At 40.0% G+C, this 22,267-nt stretch overlaps 1 protein-coding gene across 1 annotated transcript; it reads right to left on the reverse strand.

Annotated features, from left to right (window-relative positions):
- Positions 1-4,904: 4,904 nt before the first annotated feature.
- Positions 4,905-6,783, reverse strand: LOC115950024. The gene is made up of 2 exons (XM_031067278.1): positions 6,183-6,783; positions 4,905-5,587 (listed from the first exon to the last, which is right to left on the reverse strand). The coding sequence occupies exons 1-2, from the start codon at positions 6,781-6,783 to the stop codon at positions 4,905-4,907; spliced, it is 1,284 nt and encodes a 427-aa protein (XP_030923138.1).
- Positions 6,784-22,267: the final 15,484 nt, after the last annotated feature.

The raw sequence follows: 22,267 nt of genomic DNA on the forward strand, positions 1-22,267 counted from the left end.
GCCTTTGAAAAGTTCAAAGAGTTTATGGTTAAAGTTAAGAATCAATTGGGTAAACGCATAAAGGCCATTCGATCTGATTGTGGCGGCGAATACCTTTTTGGGGATTTCAAGGATTATTTAACTCAAAATGGGATTGTATCCCAATTGGCTGCACCTGGAACTCCCCAACAGAATGGTGTAGCGGAAAGAAGGAATAGGACTCTTTTAGAAATGGTTAGGTCCATGATGAGTTACTCAACTTTACTGATTTCTTTTTGGGGTTATGCCTTAAATATAGTAATACATCTTTTGAATTTAATTCCATCAAAATCTGTTCCCAAAACACCCATGGAATTGTGGAGTGGGCGTAAGCCTAGTATGAAATATCTCCACATTTGGGGTTGTCCTGCACATGTGTTAAAAGGGAAGCTTGATAAATTGGAACCAAAATCAGAAGTGTGTTTGCTTGTAGGTTATCCAAAAGAAACTAGGGGTTATTTATTCTATAGTCGTAAAGATAACAAGTTTTTGTTAGTACAAATGCTAAATTCTTGGAAAATGACTATATGAATAATTTTACTCCTAGAAGTAGAGTTGTGTTGGCTGAAATATACTTGTAAGAGAACAACCAATGGATGAAACTAGGGATGATGTGGCTGTATTAGATACACCACAAGATACTACTCATGAGACGTTTAGTACACAGGTGCCTCGTCGTAGTGGGAGAATTGTTCAGCCTCCTATAAGATTCCTAAGTTTGGGAGAAACTTATGAAGCTATCTCAGAAGAGGCTGAATTGGATCCCTACACTTATGAAGAGGCAATAAATGATATAGATGCACATCATTGGGTCAAAACTATGAAATCTGAATTAAATTCTATGTATTTCAATCAAGTTTGGGATCTTGTAAAGGCGCCTAATGGCATTAAACCTGTTGGTTGCAAATGGGATTACAAGAGGAAGAGAGGGATAGATGGAAAGGTTGAAACCTTTAAAGCAAGGCTAGTGGCGAAAAGGTATACACAAAAATAAGGTATTGATTATGATGAAACCTTTTCTCCAGTAGCAATGCTTAAATCTATCAAAATTCTCTTATCCATTGCTGCTCATTTTGATTATGAGATTTGGAAAATGGATGTCAAGACTACATTTCTTAATGGCAATCTTGAAGAGGAAATCTATATGATGCAACCGGAAGGTTTCATAGCAAAGAACCAAGAGCATATGGTATGCAAGTTGAAAATGTCCATTTATGGACTTAAGCAAGCATCTAGGTCATGGAACATCGGATTTGATCGAGCAATCAAGTCATTTGGTTTTGAACAAAATCTTGATGAACCATGTGTGTACAAAAGACATCGAGATAAAGTAGTAATGTTCCTAGTGCTTTATGTTGATGATATTCTACTCATTGGAAATGATGTAGGGGTAATGTCATTAGTAAAGGCTTGGTTGTCAATCTAATTTGATATGAAGGACTTGGGTGAGGCTAACTTTATTTTAGGGATCAAGCTATGGCGAGATCGCAAGAATAAAATGTTAGGCTTATCACAAGCAGGATATATAGATAAGGTTCTAGAACGGTTTAGCATGCAAAACTCCAAGAAAGGATTACTTCCTTTCAGACATGGAGTTCCTCTGTCTAATGACCAAAGGCCTAAGACTCAAGAGGAAGTAGATATGATGAGACAAGTTCCTTATGCTTCTGCAGTGGGAAGTCTCATGTATGCCATGCTTTGTTCTAGACCAGATATCTGTTATTCAGTTGGCATGGTCAGCCGATATCAATCAAATCCAGGACCAAAACATTGGCAAGCTGTAAAGCATATTCTCAAGTATCTTCAGAGAACGAGAGATTATATGTTTGTTTACCGTTGTGAGGATTTGATTCCCATTGGCTATACAGATTCAGATTTTCAATCGGATCTAGATTTCAAAAAATCCACTTAAGGATGTGTTTTCACCTTGGGAAGTGGAGCCATAAGTTGGCGGAGTATTAAGCAATCTTGTATTACAGACTCCACCATGGAGGCAGATTATGTTGCTGCTTGTGAAGCAGCAAAAGAAGCTGTCTGGCTCAAGAAATTCCTTTTGACCTTGGTGTAATGAGAATGGAGCAAGTTCCAATCACATTGTTTTGTGACAATAGTGGAGCAGTTGCACAATCTAAAGATCCAAGGAATCACAAGAAAGGAAAGCACATTGAGAGGAAGTACCATATCATTCGAGATATTGTTGCTCGTGGAGATATGGTGGTAGCAAAGATTGAAAGTGCAAATAATCTAGTAGATCCATTTACTAAAGTCTTGCCTCAAAGGACTTTCGAGTCACATTTAGAGGGAATGGGAGTTAGATTAGTGCACAATAGTCTTTAGGGCAAGTGGGAGATTGTTAGAATTAGTGCCCTTAAATCCTATTATATGATGCTATGTATTATATTAAGTATGACATTATGTATGACTTAATATTATGATTAATAAATTTGTTTTATTATTATTTGAAATAATGGTAACATGAATATTCAGACATTATCATATAGTCCATGAGATGTATAGTATGTGATTTATGTAATTTAGACACAGAAGATATAAGTCACAAGTTCTTTGTAAACTCAGAATTTTAGTTCGTAGTCGGTGATGAAATTGGGCATTTCATCTGTAAAGACTATAACATATCAACTATGATGATTTGTCTTGATCATGGAAGTGGAGACTTCTAGTTGATATGTTGATACGTTTTAAGAGTTAAGACATATTGAACTGGACCGCTGTGAGATTTATTATTCTCCTAATGACTGTCAAATGAATAATAAATCTCACGACTTATATTTACATGAACTCTTAATCCTGAGAGAATAATGGACCTGATCATAAAGTGTAGGTTACTTTGATATATCAGGAGTGAGATCTAAAGTAACGGTCAAAACCTCAGTATGTTGGGCAACCACATTTAGTGTTGATGGAACATATATTCTCAAGATGGAATGCATAGTCTCTTAACGGAGATACAAAATATTCCCTTGAGATAAGTTTAATGGGTTTGTTATTTAGAGAGTTAGGCCTAACCACTTCGGTAAGAAATTACTAAAGTATATATTTATGAAATTGGATTTCATAAATATATGATGAATAACTTAAAAGGATTAAACCGGATACTCAAGGATTAAGATGTAGTAATCTACAAAGTGACAGTCTACATTTATGACTTTGTATTACTACGAATATTTTATGAAAGGGTTGCATGTACAATAAAGTCTTGGGATATAATTTATAGATAAGACCTAGAGTGCAACTATATTTATATAGTGGTATTAAATATAGTTAATGGTAACTTTGGACTTGTTAAGAGTTGACAGAAAAACCCAAGGCCCATTGGAGCTAGTGTCTTATTAGTCCCTTTTGGTCCCACTCCAAGCCACATACTAGAGCCTAATTGGAAAGGCCCAAAAGGCTAGCCCAATTAGATAATTAGTTATTAAGAGAGAAACATACAGATTTTTAAAATGAACAACTTGCATGAAATGGTGTATGTGAGTGTTGGACACTCTCTAATTCTCTCTTGAACAAATTCACATTACTGATTGAGAGACCACATCTTGGGCGTTAGTGGAATTGGAGTGAATATTAAAAGTATTCCCAAGTGCTTACAATCTTTGTTTTGAAATTCATCACACCAAGGTACACTCTCTTGTTCTCATATTCTGAAATTTACATAGCACATGTTATCAATTTCGAATAAAGTAGATCCGTTAATTTTTCGCTGCGCACATGCATTTTTCCATCATCAATTTCATGTTCCAACTCTATTGTCTCATTCATGTCATCAATATCCTCGTTATAGCAATAGGATGATGTACCCGCTTGGGAATTAGAATAGATCCTATAGAACAGAACATATACAAGAATGTCATGTTCCAGCTCTATTGTCTCATTCATGTCATCAATATCCTTGTTATAGCAATAGGATGATGTACTCGCTTGGGAATTAGAATAGATCCTATAGAACGGAACATATACAAGGAAACATAAGATAATTTGTACACCCATATTCATAAGAAAGCAAGTAAAGAGATAAATGCAAAAACTTCCTGAATAATATGCTGGATAATTTCATTAGTGGATTATAGATAGGGGGATAACAAAGTTCGTGCTTGATAATGATAAAAGGGGGAAACAAGTTTTTGGAAAATGCAAACAAGGAATGCGGGAAACAAGAAATAAACATGCAAAACAAACTAGATATGCTATTCCAACTCTTTTAGGCAATTGGAGGACCCAACCACATGATAATTGAATACTTCTTACTCAACCAGTGCAACCACAAAGTAGGGCTCAACAGTCCAATGGCCTACTATCTTGCTTGGCACATAAGGCCTGATAGTAGTAGTCAGATCATCCCCTGGGGATATGATGGCATTTACTGAGAATTCTTCTGGACAAAGACGGATGAGGCAAGCAAGATTTGATTTCTCCTCATATGATTCCTGTGCTACTTCTGATCTAATGGCCTCAACCGGAGCCGAAAAAGTGACCTTGATGTGGGGAATAGACATCCCTTGGCCAATGCACTTCCTCTTCTTTCCTTTGGAAGCCTGAAAAATTTCTTCATTGGAGGGGTCATAGCCTAGACCAAAACCTCCTTTGTTGTCCGGGAGTTCGACCAAAGAAGTCTTCTCGTGTCCTACAACACCGAGGCCTTGGCCTAACTGATAGCCGAATTTGAGAATCTCTTTAGTGGCCATTAGAGTAGCAAAGGGCCATGCTGACTCGAGTTTTGAAGCTCTAGAAATCAGCTCGAAACTATGAAAGGTTGCCTCCGAGAAGGCATTAGTGCCAATGTAAGGGACAAAAGTCTCTTTGAAGAAAGTCAGGGGTTCCTTAGCCATAATAGTGACCATCAGATCCTTGGATGGGAACTTGAGTCTTCAATGAAGAGTAGAAGCAACCGTGCCTGCGGCGTGTAGCCAAGGCCTTCCTAAAAGCATGTTATAAGGGGAATCCACCTTTCTTGAATGGCCAACCGCGCCCGCGGCAACGATCATATCCTCACACTTTATTATAATGTACATAGGCAAAGCGTGGTCCCTACCTTTTGGTGGTAGTTCATTATTCGTAAAGGAAATCTGGTTGGTGGCTAACATCATTGAGACCATACCTTCAAAGGAAGATTTTGTAGCACTTGTAGGAACACGTGTCTCTTTCAAGACCTTCAAGAGAGCATTGTGGTGGACCTTAGAGGATAGCAGTAATGCCAAGATGGAGGTCTGAGCTAGCGACTTGTTTAGCTGCTGAATCACATTGTACTTTGAGTTCCTAATAACTTTCAAGAACTCCTTGGCTTCTTCGGTCGTGACTCTATTCCTAACGGGTTCGGCTATACCTTTACCAATCTCTTTTCTTCTCTTTTCCAACTCTTCGGAAGTATAGCAATGGCCACTCCTAATGAGCCCAGATAGACCTGAAGAGATATTGGAGCAGACCTCCTCTTTTCTGGTTCGAGTGGAGATCAAGGACACATCGTATTTCCAGGGGACATGATGACTATCTTCATAAGGGAATGGCTTCGGCATGCGAATGATAACACCCTCCTGAGTTTGCAGATTGGGCGCTATAGAGAACGTCTTCGAATTAATGACCACCAAACTTGACAGAATAGCTTCAAGGGCTTTTAAGCCGAATACCCCCAGAAATTCCCAAGGTAGGCTTTGGCAAAATAAGAGGATCAAAACCTCGGATAGCGGGAACGATGGCAGTCCCTTCCTGTACTGACGATGAAGCTGATCCTGTGACTGTAGGCCATGCGAGAACTTAAGAAGCGAATCTTCCAATGGCAGGCAGGGTTTGCCTTTTCTCTGAATCTGACGACCTTAGATCTGTAGGTGATTCTACGATCTCCTCAATGACTACTGAAGAGGGAGGTGATGGAGTAATCTGGCCAAGGTGTTTTAGTAAATATTCGTCCCACTCCTTCTTTGACCCAGTTGATATAGCATTGCAGCTAGCTCTTGACTGGACAGTTGGAGGACACAAGCTGGCGGCCATACAGTCACCTCTTCGCACAATTTCTCTTTCAATTTAGATGATACAGCATTCGACTAGACTCTGCACTTGTGCTTGAAGCACTTTACAATCAAACAGGGCATGACTATCTTCACTGTCAAAGAATGCGTAGATTCCCTAATCAAATCCTAGGGTTCCCATACCTTTAAGATCAAGGTGGCTCTCTTGGACCAAAGCTCGAAGCATAGCCTTCCACAGGAATGATGATGAGGAGAAATCCAGAACCCTTTCTTTCACTATGATGATGGAATTCACATTCCCATCTTGATGGGGAGGCAAGGGGTTGGTGATGATATTCAAAGCGGTTGCATTATCGAACCATATCAGCTTGTTGTCAAGGAGGTCCTGGTCACAGTCTCTCAATTGGAAACATTCCTTCAGGGTATGCCCCTTGGCCCTAAAATGGTGTTTGCACTTCTTAGACAGATCAAATCCTGGTGGAGGAGGACCTTCTTTGGGCCTCGAAAATAGTAGGGTAACTAGCTTCCTTTCCAGTAGGTAAGCATAGAGATTTGCCATAGGCATGGGCAACGGAGTGTACTTCCGGTTTTCCCTCCTAAAGGGACGAGGTGGTTCTAGCCTCCCTCTATAATTAAAGGCTCTATTAGGTGCTTGAGCAGACTGATTTTGTTGCTGATAAGGCCTAGCAGCCGAGGGAGCATAGGTAGAAGCAACACCCCTAAGCCTTTCTGATGCATTATCGACTATATGAACATTGGCTTCCTTGGTTTTGCAACCAATCATTCTCTTGACTTGTTATTCAGCCATGGAACTCAGAGACTCGGCATCCATGATCTTCTTGCTCTTAATACCCCCGTCAATGCGCTTCCTAATAGGGATGAGGCTAGTGAAATGAGGGACTTGGGTGCTGATCATCTTCTCATAGTAAGGAGACTTAATGTTGTCAATGAACCACTTGATCATCTCATTTTCCATCATGGGAGGTTGCATTTGTATGGCTAGCTCACGCCGCCTCTGGGCATACTCACAAAAGGATTCCCCACTCTTCTTTTTTTTCCTCTAAAGAACTGTGCAGTCGGGAGCTATCTCAGAGTTGAACTGGTAGTATTCTAGGAAAGAGTTGGCCATTTCCCTTCAACTTGAAGTCTTTTCCAATCTCACATACCATGTGACCGTAGGGCCAGTTAAACTATCAGGGAAAATCTGGCAAAGCAGAGGGTAATTATCCCCATAGGGAGCCATCTTCATACAGAACATACGCAAGTGCGCGCAGGAGTTTCCTATACCATCATACTTGACGAATTCTTGTGTCTTGAACTTGGGAGGCATAATGACCTAAAGGAAGTTGGTCAGACTGTCTAGATCAACACTTCCATGGATGTTGGAGCCCTTTATGATACAAAGCTTCTCAGCTAGAGTTTCCACTTGGCTCTTGACTTGGCCATACCCTGATTCGGGGTTCTTGTCCTTTGAAGGATCTGTCTCTTGGTCGCTGCCCTAGGGTGGTACATGGTGGCCCTACTCCTATAATGGCAGAGGCTGATTTCCATTCTCAGCTTGGGGACCTCCTTGGCTATGACCGAAAGAGTTTTTCCTCCTCTTACAACTAGTTGTTGTACCATGCGCATCAGTTCTGACTTTTTCTCTTTCATTTTAGCGAACTTAGCATGATCCACTTCGGGAGTTGAAGGCCCATTAGTAGACATCTCTCTTGCACGAGACCTAGTGATGATGGGATCACGATGTGGTGGTAGCTTAGACTGTTTCTTTTTAGCAATCTTTTGATCCTTAAGAAAGGGAAGTGAAAGAAACGGGTTTGCATTTGACAAGGTGGAAACACAACACCATAATCTAGTTAGTTTATGCTCTTGGTATTTAACATGCACCTACCATTTTCAGAAAAATTTGGCTTTGCACCCTTGCTCGAGTATTTATCAATGTGAGTTTCTACTTTGATGCAAGATTAATGCACAAGATGGGCAAGTAATCAAAACTTTCATGACATGCTTAACAATGCGGGAAGGACCCTTCCTTTGATTACGGGCTTGTACAAAATTTGCTTTTACAACACTGGGTTCATTAGCTCCAATAATGGGCCTTTTGCAATACAAGAAATGTAACTACGAGGAAAAGCTTGACTTCTGATGATGTGGACCTCTCGAGGGAGCTCTTGGACACTTGTACCTCTTGACAACATGGATCTTTCGGACCTTTGGATCTCTTGGGGGAGCTCTTGGATTCTTGACATCTAGGACCTTTTGGCTATTTCGATATCTTGGCAATTCGAATCCCTTGGTAATTTGGACATCATGGGCCTCTTGGTAATTTGGATCTCTTGGAGGAGCCCTTGGATTCTTGGCATCTAGGTCTCCTTGGCAATTGTGACATCTTGACAATCTAGGCAACTTGGACCTCTTGGACCTTTGGATCTCTGACAGTTTTTCAGCAGCACCCCTCGTTTAAACAGAGTTTCAGTTACTTACCACAAATTTTATCTTTGCACAATTAGGTGATGGAACCAATTAGTGTATGCATGAGTGTCCTTGTAGGGTTGTAAACCCTTAGGGATAGGGTATGGTCTAGCATGTACTAGCAACGGGGTTGCTTTTTCTAGGGGTTTAAACATGAATGTTGTGCAAGTAGGATAGAAGGAACTTGGAGTAGAGCACAATTAATTTGGCGTAAGCAAAAAGGGCGCACCTGTACAACATACTTTCCCCTGACCTCTAGCCCTAGAAGGGTATCCTTTCCTAGGCTTGGATGTTTACTCTTTGGGCTTTTCCTAGTCTTGGTGGGCTCTGGCTTGATCTAGTCCTCACGCGTTTGACATAACTAGGCCAACTGTATGCAAAGGCTTAACTAGTAGGTGGTTCCTGTCCTAGGGTACTCAATCACCATACCCCTTCCTTCATGGAAGTTATGGGGTAGGAAGGATCAATGGGGCCTTTTTAGCAACTCCTGTCCACCCACGGACCCATAAGTGCCTACAACATCAGCCCCAAATCTAACTATGGGTAACATTGTCAATGTTCTGTCCATACACCTACAGATGGGGTGATGAAATCCCCAAAAGAGGTGAGACCTCGCCAGCAGTGCGGAGCTCGAGTTTGGCTCAAGAGGGTGTATATGTCATGCAATTCTTAACAAAGGGGAAAGACTTTTTCAAAGCACAGCATATATATATATATATATATATATATATGGAAAGCGAATAAAGATGTAGCGGAAATTAAATTTTGCTACCCTATGTTTGCATGTGAAGGAATGCAGTAAAGCATGTGAGGGAAGCGGTAAAGCCCCATGTGGAAATACCTTAGAACCTCCCTTTTAACAAAGGATTTTTTTGGAAAAAGATTTTTGCTCTTTTGAAAATGGTCTTCTAGGATATAGTAGAAGCCTTTTTCAAAATCAAAGCCTCGGAGGTCAATGCCAATTTCTGTGTTTTTGAAAGCCAATGTCCAAAGATTATGGTTTTATCAAAAGCTCTAAAGGCTAAACTATCGTCAATCCCTAGTGGAGTCACCAATCTGTCAATGCCCAGCCTCGACTGGCCAAGCAGAAAAATCATCGTCACCACACCTTCGTTCGACCACCTGTTGTGGCCACAGCTCCCGCAGGCGCGGGGCCCCGTTGGAGGGCCCCTCTCGATGTGTATGCGTGTGTGTTTCACGCGGAGCTTCGGGTGCTTTCTCTCTCAATGGAGGAAGGTAGATCTAACTTTGGCGTTATGGTAGGAATCTGGGCCAAATTTTAAGGGGTTACCAAAAGTAAGTGTTGTCGCCACCAATCATTGGGTTTTTCTAAGGTGTGATTGGTCACTTGTTTCTAGTTGATTTTATTACCAATCCTAGGCTAAGAAAACGGTCATTTTTCCTAAGCTAATATGGATGGCAAAAAAAAATCTTAATTCTTAGGTCTGGAAGTTTGGTTATGTGTGGGGAAGGTGTTAGGCACCCCACAACGCCTGTCCAATGACAATCCTTTGTTTTGATAAAACCTTAATTTTTGGAGATTGGCAATAAAAACATGATTTTGGCATTGGCTTTTGGGGCTTTACATACATGAGGGCTTTGAGGTTTGGCTTTTGAAAGGGTGTGGTCCCAATATATGCTTTCCTATAGCATTCGAGCCGAGTACTAGATTTCCATGGTGAAAATCTAGCAACACATCACCTTACTTTCGCAGCAGAAATTAGGCATCGCTTTGCCTTAGGTGACATAGACTGTGACGATCACACCGAAATGGGGGAACTGGTATATATACATACATCATGCACAATGTAAGCACACAGAGATAGAAAGTAAATGCCTACATCCTTAGAGCATGGCCCAAAATATTGGTGTAGGAAAGTAAATAGGGGTCACCATACTCTAGAGATGAGGACGAATGGTACAAGGCATGATATACCTAATACAAACCATCTAAAGGAGAAAGGGAGGAGGAATGAAAGGGTTTAAAAGAGTACATAACTAAAGGGAAAGCTAAACTCCTAAACCTACTGATTGCAGTGGCTTGGCTCATATTCGCGTGCTCACATCCTCGCCCCTTTTGCTTGTGTTCGGGAGATTGTGCCCTAACTCCATGCGTCCTCGCTCCATGTGCGTACATGCAAAGGCAGAGACAAGAAACCAGCAGATAAGCTATGGAAGGAAAAAAATGCAAAAAGCACAAAAAAGAGACATAAAGCAGATAAACATGATAGACATGGCAAACATAGAAACCAGGATGCGAGCAAAAAGGGAAACAAAGCAAGATAACAAACAAATAAGGGCGGTGTCCGCAAGGGACAAATGTAGGTTTGGATCGGATGTCCATAGCTTCATTGTGTTGAAGCATGGACGACACACTAGCAAGCAAGACTCATGCATGGACATGTAAGCAAGCGTGTAAAGATGCGTAGAGAGCCAACGAGTGGCGCAAACAAGCATGGCAAGCATATCATCGCGTGAAGTGGAAAAGGGAAGGGTGAACATGGAGCAACCCAACATTCAGAGATACCTCCCAAGTGGTTACATCCAAACATGGCCTTCTGGGCATCAGATGCAACCAAACAACCACATACCCGCTAAGGGCGTCAAACGTGGCAAAGCCTAGAACAAGAGAGGCTAACACAAGCATGAAGCATAGAACCAGGCAAGCATAGACATGCAAATAAGGGTAATCCAAACCCTTTGATATGGGCCAAGGTGTATGGATGATGACAAAGACCATAGGGTCTAGATCAAGTCCGAACCAATAGGCCAAAACGCAAGAAAGAAAGGTAAAGCGACAAAAGGGCTACAATAGCACATGACAACACAAACATAGCCTAGGTCTAAGCACACAAACATGGTGAAAGTTCAAATAGTGTATAAAACACCCTTGAACGTTTAGACCCCCAATTACAAAATAACCAATTCAAGCTTTATGACAAATAACTAGTGTGCAGAAAATGAACACAAGCTATAAACAGAATTGGTAAACAATCTAAGCCAATTAGAATCACATCCACAGCAGAAAATAAAAGGTAAAGATTAAGGAAAGGAAGATGCAAACACAAGGACAACACAACGATGTGTTATCGAAGAGGAAACTGAAACCCTCGGCGTAAAACCTCTTTGCCGCCCTCCAAGCGGTAAGTAATCCACTAGAAAATGTAGTTGGGATACATGAACAATAATATACCCTCCAAGCCTAATCTACCCAATGTACCTAAGCCCTCCAACCTTCTTGCTCCAACAAGGTTGCGTCGAACTTATTTCTTTTCTAGCTTCCCGAATTCCGCTACTTGATCATAGCATCAACCAATGTAAATTGGTTCCTTCCTAACTACTTCCCAGAACACCAAACAGTCCTCTCACAGTAATGGATATGGTGAGAAAAGGTTTTGGTAAAAGGCCTCTCAAGGTTTTAACAATGGAGAGGAAGATATTAGAGGAATTTGAAGAGTCTCTTATGTGAAGATTGTGGATAAATCAATCTTGTTTTACTCTAGAGTTTCTCTCTCAAAATTCTCTCTGGAAGCTCTCTTTCTTTCGTGGGTATAAGGGGTATTTATACTAGGGTGAGAATGGAATGTGAAGAGTCAGGTTTTTCAAAACAGGGCTGGCTCGTGGCTTGGCCTCGCGGCTTGACTGAGTCGCGAGATCCAACCGCGAGATAACAGAACGGCCAGTTATCCTTTTTTTGTCCTATAGTACTCCAGCTAGCATGACGCTTCAACTTTTGGCATGCTTGGCACGTGTGCATTTTCTGGCGGCTTGCAGCCGCGAGTCACCCACAAGATCCAATTGCGAGTCTCTGTTTTTCTTGCACAATCTTAAGCATTTCATCACACTATTCTCACTCACTACCCTTACAAAAATCCCACCTAAATACAGGGTTACTAATTGCTGAAATACAAACAAATTTGGCACGGAATAAAGCCAATAAGATGGTTGATTAAATTCAACCTTACAATCTCCCCCTTTGGCTATTCTGTGACAAAACCCTAAAACAGATTCTAGACTTAACATGTGAGTTGGGAATAGTTGAACAAAACTCACTCACACCTAATTTTAGAAACTGTGAAGCTCTTGAATCATATGAACATGAATCTCCTGAAACACAACAATACACTATGATCATTGTATGTAGAGAAGCATGAAATGCATATGAAGTAGGCAATATGTGATTAAGCAAAGATAGAGTTAAGAAACAAACCATGGCTTGATCAAACAAGCAATCACTACAAGGTAGTGACCACAATGCTCATTCACACTTGGAATGAATACTTGGACATACAAGCTAACAAGAACAATGCAAGTCACTTGTACGCCCAACACTCAACCAATGCATAATACACTAAGTATATGCATCTAGGAACAATCCTACAAGGACACGAGAGTGACAGTACTTAACAAGAAAATGCATGACATTTAGTTAGAAGTACTGATTTAACAAAGTATAAAGGCTGCATAAAGTATGGTACAGACCATAAAGCCTACAGATAATGAAAATAAACCCTAAAAGCTTACAAAAGCAACATGGGTACAAACATAAAAAGCTGAAAAACAACTTAAAGTAAAATATTGAAACTGCTTGCTGAAAAACTCCCCTTTTGATAATTTTCTCCCCCTTTGATCAAGCTATCACTCCCCCTTTCAGTGTATTCCCCTTATGACATCATCTCCCCCTCTTTGTCATGGAATAGCTATATATCCTCTTCTAGCTTCCTCTGAATCTGATCCAGTTGAGGTTGTAGGGAGGTAAACTTCATATCCCACCGAGTGCTGTGATGGTGTAAAGTAGATGTGAGTCCGGACATCTTGGTACTCAACTCGTGGACAGATGTCACAATGTTGTCGAGTTTTTCGTCAAGGGAGAAAGTGCTAAAACGCGAACCACTGTGAGATGTAGAGGTTTCCGGTTTGACTCTCTTCCGACTATGACCAATGCTTGCGTTGAATGTACGCATGTTGATTGGACTCGGTTTTGGGCAGGGAGATTCATCTGCTGTTGGGTAAATTCCTTTAAGCTTCAAGATCCTAGAAATGAGACAGCAAAAAGGAACACATATTCGTGACTCAGTTCGTAGAACCGTTTTGTGCAGAATGTGAAAGATATCAGCATAGATGTCAATTTCTACATCAGAGATTAGGTCATAAAGAAATAAGGCACGTCTGAGGTTCATATACCCAATGCTGGATAGGGGGTACAAGTTGTGAAACATCACTATTGTAAGCACCCTCAGTTTCGGAGGAAGAGAGGAAACGTTGACTGAGTTTCCCTTGGATGAGAATTCCAAGTCCTGTCCAAGACCATCCTTAAGTAGTTCCTCATCTAGACATAGATCATCATAAACCGGTGTGTTTAAGCATTGGTCGGTTTATGTGAAGGATTTTTGCCAAATATGCAGGAGAGATTGAAAAACTTTTTCTCCTAACCCAGCACTTAAGTTCTTCTCCTTCCACAATTGCATTGGCATAAAATTCCTTTACCAAATTCTCATAAGCTTCATCCAGATCGGAGAGAAGGTAATTCCAATCCTTGTGGGCAAACCATTTTGGAATGTCAGTGTCATGAAGTGACGATTGGTCAACAGGTCTTTCCAGTAATGGTGTAGCATTTCAAAAATAATTCTTATGAGTCTGAAAGGCAGCATAGGATCTGAACTTCTTGGGATCGAACACTCCTGATGGAGAATGAGTCCTTTTTGTTTGAGGTGAGTAGTCATCGACATTAATGACAGGCTCCTTTCCTTTGGAACAACCTCCTTTCACAACTGCTTTCTTGAATGGAGACATTTCCAGTCTGCATCATGTAATAGAAGAAAGGAAAGAACACAATCCAAGAGACATTATTAGCAGAGGGTTAGTTTCAAAATATGAAGAAAACCCTAAGAGCTAGATGGGAATGTCTAGAAAAAGACAATGAGAGACAATAATGACCCAATGTTGTCACAATATAGAGTAGATCAGAATATAACCACCGAAAAACACAAAATGAAGACACCAGACAATCAGATACCCAAACACAGTCAAGAGATATACAAATATCATAGAGAACACAAAATCCACGAGGAAAAGGCAATAACTATGAAAAATGAAGAGTAGAGGACAAAACTCATACCTTTCCTTGAAGATTGAGAAAATTGTGACAAAATAGTGGAAGATTTTGGATTTGACCACGATGGTGTTGAAATATTGAAAGTGAGACCAGAAAATGAACAGTCACAGGATGCAAGAAGAAAAAAATGAAGACCCTTTTTGAGAACAGAGCTGAAAAAGAACTTCTTTTTGCAAACCATGCGATTTTCGCGACTGAGGTAAGTCGCCAGACAGTCGCTAGTTACACCCGCCAAAACACGTTAAGCCAAAAGTTTTGAAAAATTTGCTAAGCGTTTTTCGCGACTGGAAATTTCACTCGCGAGGGAGTCATGAGCTGAGCCGTGAAAATCTCTGTGTACCCCTCGTGACTGGACCTTCCACTCGCGAACAAGTCGCCAAAACTGACCCTCAAGCTCGCGATTGTGGCATGCGACTTGACAGACCCGCGACTGAGTCGCCAAAACAAGGAAACACTGTTTTTGAAATTTTTTGTTTTTGTGAGAAAAAAATACTTTCCAAAAACAACTAAAAAACACTCAAAAATCTTTTTGTGTTTGAATCAACAAAGATTGAGCATGTGAAAACACATTTTATCAAGTACAATCACACAAATGAATATGGCATTCATTGAACATAAACTTGTGTGTTATGTGTGGGTATCAACAATGAGATAGTCCTTAGTTTAATGTGAAGTTTCAATGATCAATTCAACCAAGGCATACACAATTAGCACTAGATCATGTGACCCATCTCAATTATAGAAGTATGCATATATGACCTCCCACTAGACTTGATTACATAATTTGGATCTTTACATTTGACTTCACTTTCAATCATAACATTTGATCTTTTTGATTCTTTTGAAACAATCACCTCTCATTGTGAGAGCAATATTTGATATTTCACCTTGATGAGATAGCCTTTGGCTTTTTGAATAATCATACACTTTATTTTTGGTTGCTTTCCCTTTCTCCTAGTCGAATACTAGTATGTGTGACAAGCTTTTGCAACTCAATATCTCTTTACATTTTGGAGATTTACATTTGGTGAGCTCTTTTTAGCAAAAGAAAATAAAGAGTGGGAAGATATATAGGCACAAGTCTATGCAAGTCTCAAAATCAACATAACTATTCACTAATTATTCATGACAAGTTTGAAGATCTATTTACAATAGTCACATAGATTTCAAGATTTCTCCCACAGTGATAAGAGTGCAAAGGAACAAGCTACACTCATAAATGCACAAAGCTATTAGCACAAATGTACAAGGCAAAACAAGTTTTGAGACAAGACTCAACAATGTCAATCAAACTTTTTGATTTTCTGCTTTTTATGTGGTTTATGGATTTTTGACATAAAAGAAGAAAATGATTGATCAAAAGCAACAATGTAAAAACAAAAAAAACAGACAAAGCAATTAACAACCAACATAATCATGCTATACAAATAGCTAACAAAGTAGTGTGTGCCCCAACAAACAAAATAACACAATATAAATAGGTGAAGCACACATCACACAAGAGATTCAAGGAATTGTACCAACACCAATGGTCTTACGAAGGGATTCAAACCGTGGACCATCGAGAGGCTTAGTGAAGATGTCCGCTTTTTGATTGTCAGTGTGTATGAATTCAAGACACACAACTCTTTCTTCTACCAAATCTCGAATGAAATGGTAACGTATCTCTATGTGTTTAGATTTTGAATGCTGGACCGGGTTCTTAGAAAGATTGATGGCACTGGTGTTATCACAGAAGACACACATTGTCTCTTGAGGAATTCCATAGTCATGGAGTAACTTCTTTATCCAAAGAAACTGTGTGCAGCAACTTCCAGCGGCTATGTACTCTACTTCAGCAATAGAGAGAGACATGGAATTTTGTTTCTTGCTCAAAACGAGACAAGATTGTTACCAAGGTAGAAGCAGCCTCCTGAAGTACTCTTCCGATCGTCCACACTACCAGCCCAGTCAGCATCTGAATACCCGGCAAGGCAAGCATTTGAGTCTTTTGAATACCACAAACCATAGTCTGGAGTTCCATTGATATATCGAATAATTCGCTTAACCGCAGTCAGGTGTGATTCCTTTGGAGCAGCTTGATATCTAGCACAAACACCAACGATGAATGCAATGTCCGGTCTACTAGTTGTAAGATAAAGTAGACTCCCAATGATACTCCTATACAAGGTAGGACTCACTTCCACTCTGGAAGAATCAACATTCAGTTTAGTAGACGAGCTCATGGGAGTGGAGGCATGTTTTTTGGAGTCTAGTCCAAACTTCTTGACAATGTTTCTAGCATACTTTTCTAGTGAAACAAATATGCCTTCCTTTTTTTGTTTGACTTGAAGGCCCAAGAAAAATGTGAGTTTCCCCACCATACTCATCTCAAATTCTTTCTTCATCTCCTCAGAGAATTCTATAGCTCGATCTTCAATGGTAGCCCCAAACACTATGTCATCAACATATACTTGTGCCACAAGGAGATAATCTTCATCATTTTGACAAACAAAGTCCGGTCGGCATATCCCCTTTTGAATCCTCTATCTAGGAGGTAATGTGTAAGCCGATCATACCAAGCTCTAGGAGCTTGTTTTAAGCCATAAAGGGCTTTCTTCAATCTCAACACATGATCAGGAAAGTGAGGATCCTCAAAGCCTTTTGGTTGTTCAACAAACACTTCTTCATTTAGGTATCCATTTAGAAATGCACATTTTACATCTATTTGATAGAGTTTGAAGTTCATAGTGCATGTAATGGACATGAGAATTCAAATAGACTCAAGTCTTGCCACAGGAGCGAAGGATTCATCAAAGTTTACTCCTTATACTTGAGTATATCCTTGAGCTACTAACCGAGATTTATTCCGAATTATCTCTCCATCTTCATCAGTTTAGTTTTTGAATATCCATTTGGTGCCTATGACATGAACATTTTCAAGCCTTGGAGCAAGTTCCCACACATCATTTCTCATAAATTGATTCAGCTCTTCATGCATTGACTCAACCCAATTCTCATCTTGAAGAGTTTCTTCTACCCTTTTTGGCTCAAATTGAGCAAGGTAGCAATGGTATGTTACATGATTGGCCAAAAGGATGTTTCCTTTTCTGAGGCGAAGACCTTCATCTAGAGACCCTATAATGTTGCTCTCTGGATGGTTCTTAATCACTCTTGATGATGGCTTCTTTGATATGGAGACTTCATCATTCCGTGAGATGGGAGGATGAACTTCTGGAGGAGTGAGAGGACTTGTTGTTCTAGACATTGATCTTGTTTCCATTCTTGGGTTCATGGGAGTTGATTCTTATTCCGATGTAGATCCTTCAACTTCTATATCAAGAGCTTTGACCTCAACATCGGGTTCTTTGGTGCTCGGCCCTTCTCCATTATCAATCATCTCTACCTTTGTTAAGGCATCATCAATCTTGACATTTATGGACTCCATCACTGTCTTAGTTCTCTTGTTGAAAACCCTATACACCCGGCTAGTAGTAGAGTACCCAAGGAAAATACCTTCATCACTTTTTGCTTCAAATTTCCCAAGGTTCTCCCGATCATTTAGAATATAACACTTGCTTCCAAACACTCGGAAGTACTTTACTCTGGGCTTCTTTCCATTCCAAATCTCATAGGCGGTCTTCTTTGTTCTCACTCGGAAGAATATTCTATTGCCAATGTGACACGAGGTGTTCACGGCTTCTCCCCAAAACTTTTGAGGTATTTGCTTGTTTAGTAGCATAACTCTTGCCATTTCCTGAATCACCCGATTCTTTCTCTCTACCACTCCATTTTGTTGAGGAGTTTTGGGGGCTGAAAATTCCCTTTTGATTCCATTCTTTTCACAAAAAGACTCAAATCTTGCATTCTCAAATTCCTTCCCATAATCACTTCTTATCTTGGCAATAGGAACCCCTTTCTCGTTTTGTAGTTTCTTGCAAAGGATTTCCAACTTTTCACATACTTCTGATTTTTCTCTAAGAAATTCAACCCAAGTGTACTTGAGTAATCATCTACAATGACCATAATGTACCTCTTTCCTCCTAGACTTTCAGTTCTTGTAGGCCCCATTAGATCAACATGAAGTAACTCTAAACACCGTGAAGTAGCAATCACATTCACCTTGTGATGGCTTGCCTTTGTATGCTTTCCCATTTGGCATGCACCACAAATAGTCTTCTTCACCTTTCCAAACTTTGGAAGTCCCTCAACTACTTCAAGTTTAGACACTTTAGCTACTTGTTTGAAATTCACATGCCCAAATCTATGATGCCAAATTTCCAACATGTCAACACGAGCACTTCTACACGAAATGGGTACCGTAGGAACTACTCCATAGCAATTATCTGTAGTCCTATTTCCCTCCAAGACTTGAATCCCTTCTTCATTGATGATTAAGCATCCCTTCTTCGAGAATTGGACAAGGAAATCCTCATCACATATTTAAGTGATGCTCAAAAGATTTGACTTCAACCCTTTGATGTATAATACATCTTTCAATAGAGGTAATCCAGGTATCTCAATAGTCCCTTTACCGAGAACTTGAGCATGACTTCCATCACCAAAAGTCACATAGTCACCAACCTTCTCTTTGAGTGTGTTAAACAGTGATTTATCTCGTATCATGTGACGAGAACACCCGCTGTCAAGATACCATAAGTATGAATTAAATACCTTCAATGAGGTATGCATAAATAAGCTCGCATGAGACAAACATTCTTGACCTTCAAACAAAATTTTATCTTCAATTTTCATGCTTCTATTAGATTGACATTTCTTTTTCAGATTATCAATCTTCTCACACAACATTCTATTTTTTCTTTTGTACTTCTTAATCAAAGATTTAGATTCAGATATGATATTGTGTAAGATGTGATTCTTATTTTCAAAGTACTTCAGCATGTGAACAAATATCCTAGCATGTTTCTTTGTTTTTAATAACTCTAAGAGTTCATTGTTAGGACACCCTTCAAACATACTCATAAAGTCTTTATCACAAACACTTAAACCACAATTCAGCATGGCTTTTTCCATAATAGCATCCATAACAAAGGGGTCTAGGATCGCACTTAGGTAATTAAACCACAACAAGTGCACCTGCTCTGATACCAATTGAAAGTTCAAATAGTGTATAAAACACCCTTGAACGTTTAGACCGCCAATTACAAAATAACCAATTCAAGCTTTATGACAAACAACTAGTGTGCGGAAAATGAACACAAGCTATAAACAGAATTGGTAAACAATCTAAGCCAATTAGAATCACATCCATAGCAGAAAATAAAAGGCAAAGATTAAGGAAAGGAAGATGCAAACACAAGGACAACACAACGATGTGATCGAAGAGGAAACCGAAACCCTCGGCGTAAAACCTCTCCGCCGCCCTCCAAGCGGTAAGTAATCCACTAGAAAATGTAATTGGGATACATGAACAGCAATAGACCCTCCAAGCCTAATCTACCCAGTGTACCTAAGCCCTCCAAGCTTCTTGCTCCAACGAGGTTGCGTCAAACCTATTTCTTTTCTAACTTCCCGGATTCCGCTACTTGACCATAGCATCAACCAATGTAAATTGATTCCTTCCTAACTGCTTCCCAGAACACCAAACAACCCTCTCACAGTAATGGATATGGTGAGAAAAGGTTTTGGTAAAAGGCTCTCAAGGTTTTAACAATGGAGAGGAAGAGATTAAAGGAATTTGAAGAGTCTCTTATGTGAAGATTGTGGATGAATCAATCTTGTTTTACTCTAGAGTTTCTCTTTCAAAATTCTCTCTGGAAGCTCTCTTTCTTTTATGGGTATAAGGGGTATTTATACTAGGGTGAGAATGGAATGTGAAGAGTCAGGTTTTTCAAAACAGGGTTGGCTCACGGCTTGGCCTCGCGGCTTGACTGAGTCGCGAGATCCAGCCACGAGATAACAGAATGGCCAGTTGTCCTATTTTGTCCTGTAGTGCTCCAGCTAGCATGATGCTTCAACTTCTGGCATGCCTGGCATGTGTGCATCTTCTGGCGGCTTGCAACCGCGAGTCACCCGCGAGATCCAGTCGAGAGTCTCTATTTTTCTTGCACAATCTTGAGCATTTCATCACACTATTCTCACTCACTACCCTTACAAAAATCCCACCTAAATACAGGGTTACTAATTGCTGAAATACAAGCAAATTTGGCACGGAATAAAGTCAACAAGATGGTTGATTAAATTCAACCTTACACATGGCATGGAGCACACAAGCACATGGAAGATGACATAAAGCAAGCAGAGCATAGATCCGAGCACACAAGCATGTGAAAACATAGATCTAGGCATAGGCATGGCAATACGTGTATGGGCATGTGAAAGCTAGCGCATAGACATGGAAGAACATAAGTCCAAGCATATAAGCATGTATGGATGCGGATCTAAGCTAAAAATGTGGCAAAAAGCATACAAACACATAGATCCGAGCAAAGCATAACCATAGACATGATATCAAGCATGTGAGCACATAACCCTAATATCAACGCAAAGCAAAAAGAGGAACGAAATAAAGGAAACATGGCATAAAACCCTAAGCATGTAGATCTAAACATATAAGCATGAATGGATGTAGATCTTAGCATAAAACGTGGGATAAAAATGCTAAACATGTAGATCGGGACAAATAAACATGTGAACAAGCATAAAAGAACATAGATCTAAGCTAAAAACAAGATAAAGCAAGAAACATGTCAAAGAAAGCAATAAAACATATTACTTTAGTAAAAAGAAAGATAAATGCTAGAAAAGAGATCTAGAAGGTTAGGAGTGTGGATGATTGCTAAAAAAGCTACATCCACACCCCTAAACCCCAAATCCCAAGCATAGAATCAAGGAAAAGAAGATTGGGTGCAAAAGCAATACCTTGTGTTCTTGGTGAAGAGGGAAGAATCAAGAGACGTGTTTTTTTTTTGGAGTGTTTTTGGGATTTTGTTGTTGTTATTGTTGTTGTTTGGAAGAGAGAAAAAACGTAGAGAGGAACTAGGCAGAGAGTAAATTTCATAAAAAATGTATGTCCCCTTGGTCTGATGGGTGCCTAGGGCTATTTATAGCCCCAAGCGCATTTTTCGAGGTGGCATTTTTCGCGTTTTTCAAACCACCTCTAATCAGGCTGATCTTAACACCCTTGGATAGATCTTCATTTTCAATTTCTAAAAAGTATGGAACTCAAAAATCCAACAGTCAGATCAAAAGTTATGGCTCTCGGAAGTTTGCGCTGCAGAGATCGATACTTCATCCTAGTTTTTGTGATATCTCGGTCGTTCTAACTCCGATTTCAACTTATGAACAGTCGTTGAAATGAGAATGGTGCTGGTTTCAACTCGTTCTAGCAGCTGGATCAAAGTTTGATCTTCAGGTCAACCTTAGTCAAACTTGGTCAAATTTGTTAAAAATCTCCGAGAAGCTCGAGTTTGGTGTAAAGCTATGAAAAACATTGTTTTGTGGAAGTTTGGACATTGTTTGATCTTCGGTCAACCCCAGGGCTGATTAGGCATTTTGGTTGAAAAAGGCACTTCGAGTGCTCCAGTGCCCGAACGAATTGTGCCACGTCATTCTAGATGTTCTTAAGGCCCTATAGAGAGAAAATGATATTTTTTGGATTTTTCGAGGTCCAGCACGCAAATTAAGGCTGATAAAATATGGTATCAATAGTACTGATTGTGAAACTCGCAGTAGATGTCCT

Source organism: Quercus lobata, chromosome 6 (assembly GCF_001633185.2).
Source record: "Quercus lobata isolate SW786 chromosome 6, ValleyOak3.0 Primary Assembly, whole genome shotgun sequence".
NCBI lineage: Eukaryota > Viridiplantae > Streptophyta > Magnoliopsida > Fagales > Fagaceae > Quercus > Quercus lobata.

Coding starts and splice junctions, on each gene's coding strand:
- LOC115950024 (XM_031067278.1), bottom strand. CDS start 6,783: ATGATTGGTTGCAAAACCAAGGAAGCCAATGTTCATATAGTCGATAAT. Junction 5,588..6,182: donor GAGCCACCTTGATCTTAAAG/GTATGGGAACCC, acceptor CGTTCTCTATAG/CGCCCAATCTGCAAACTCAG.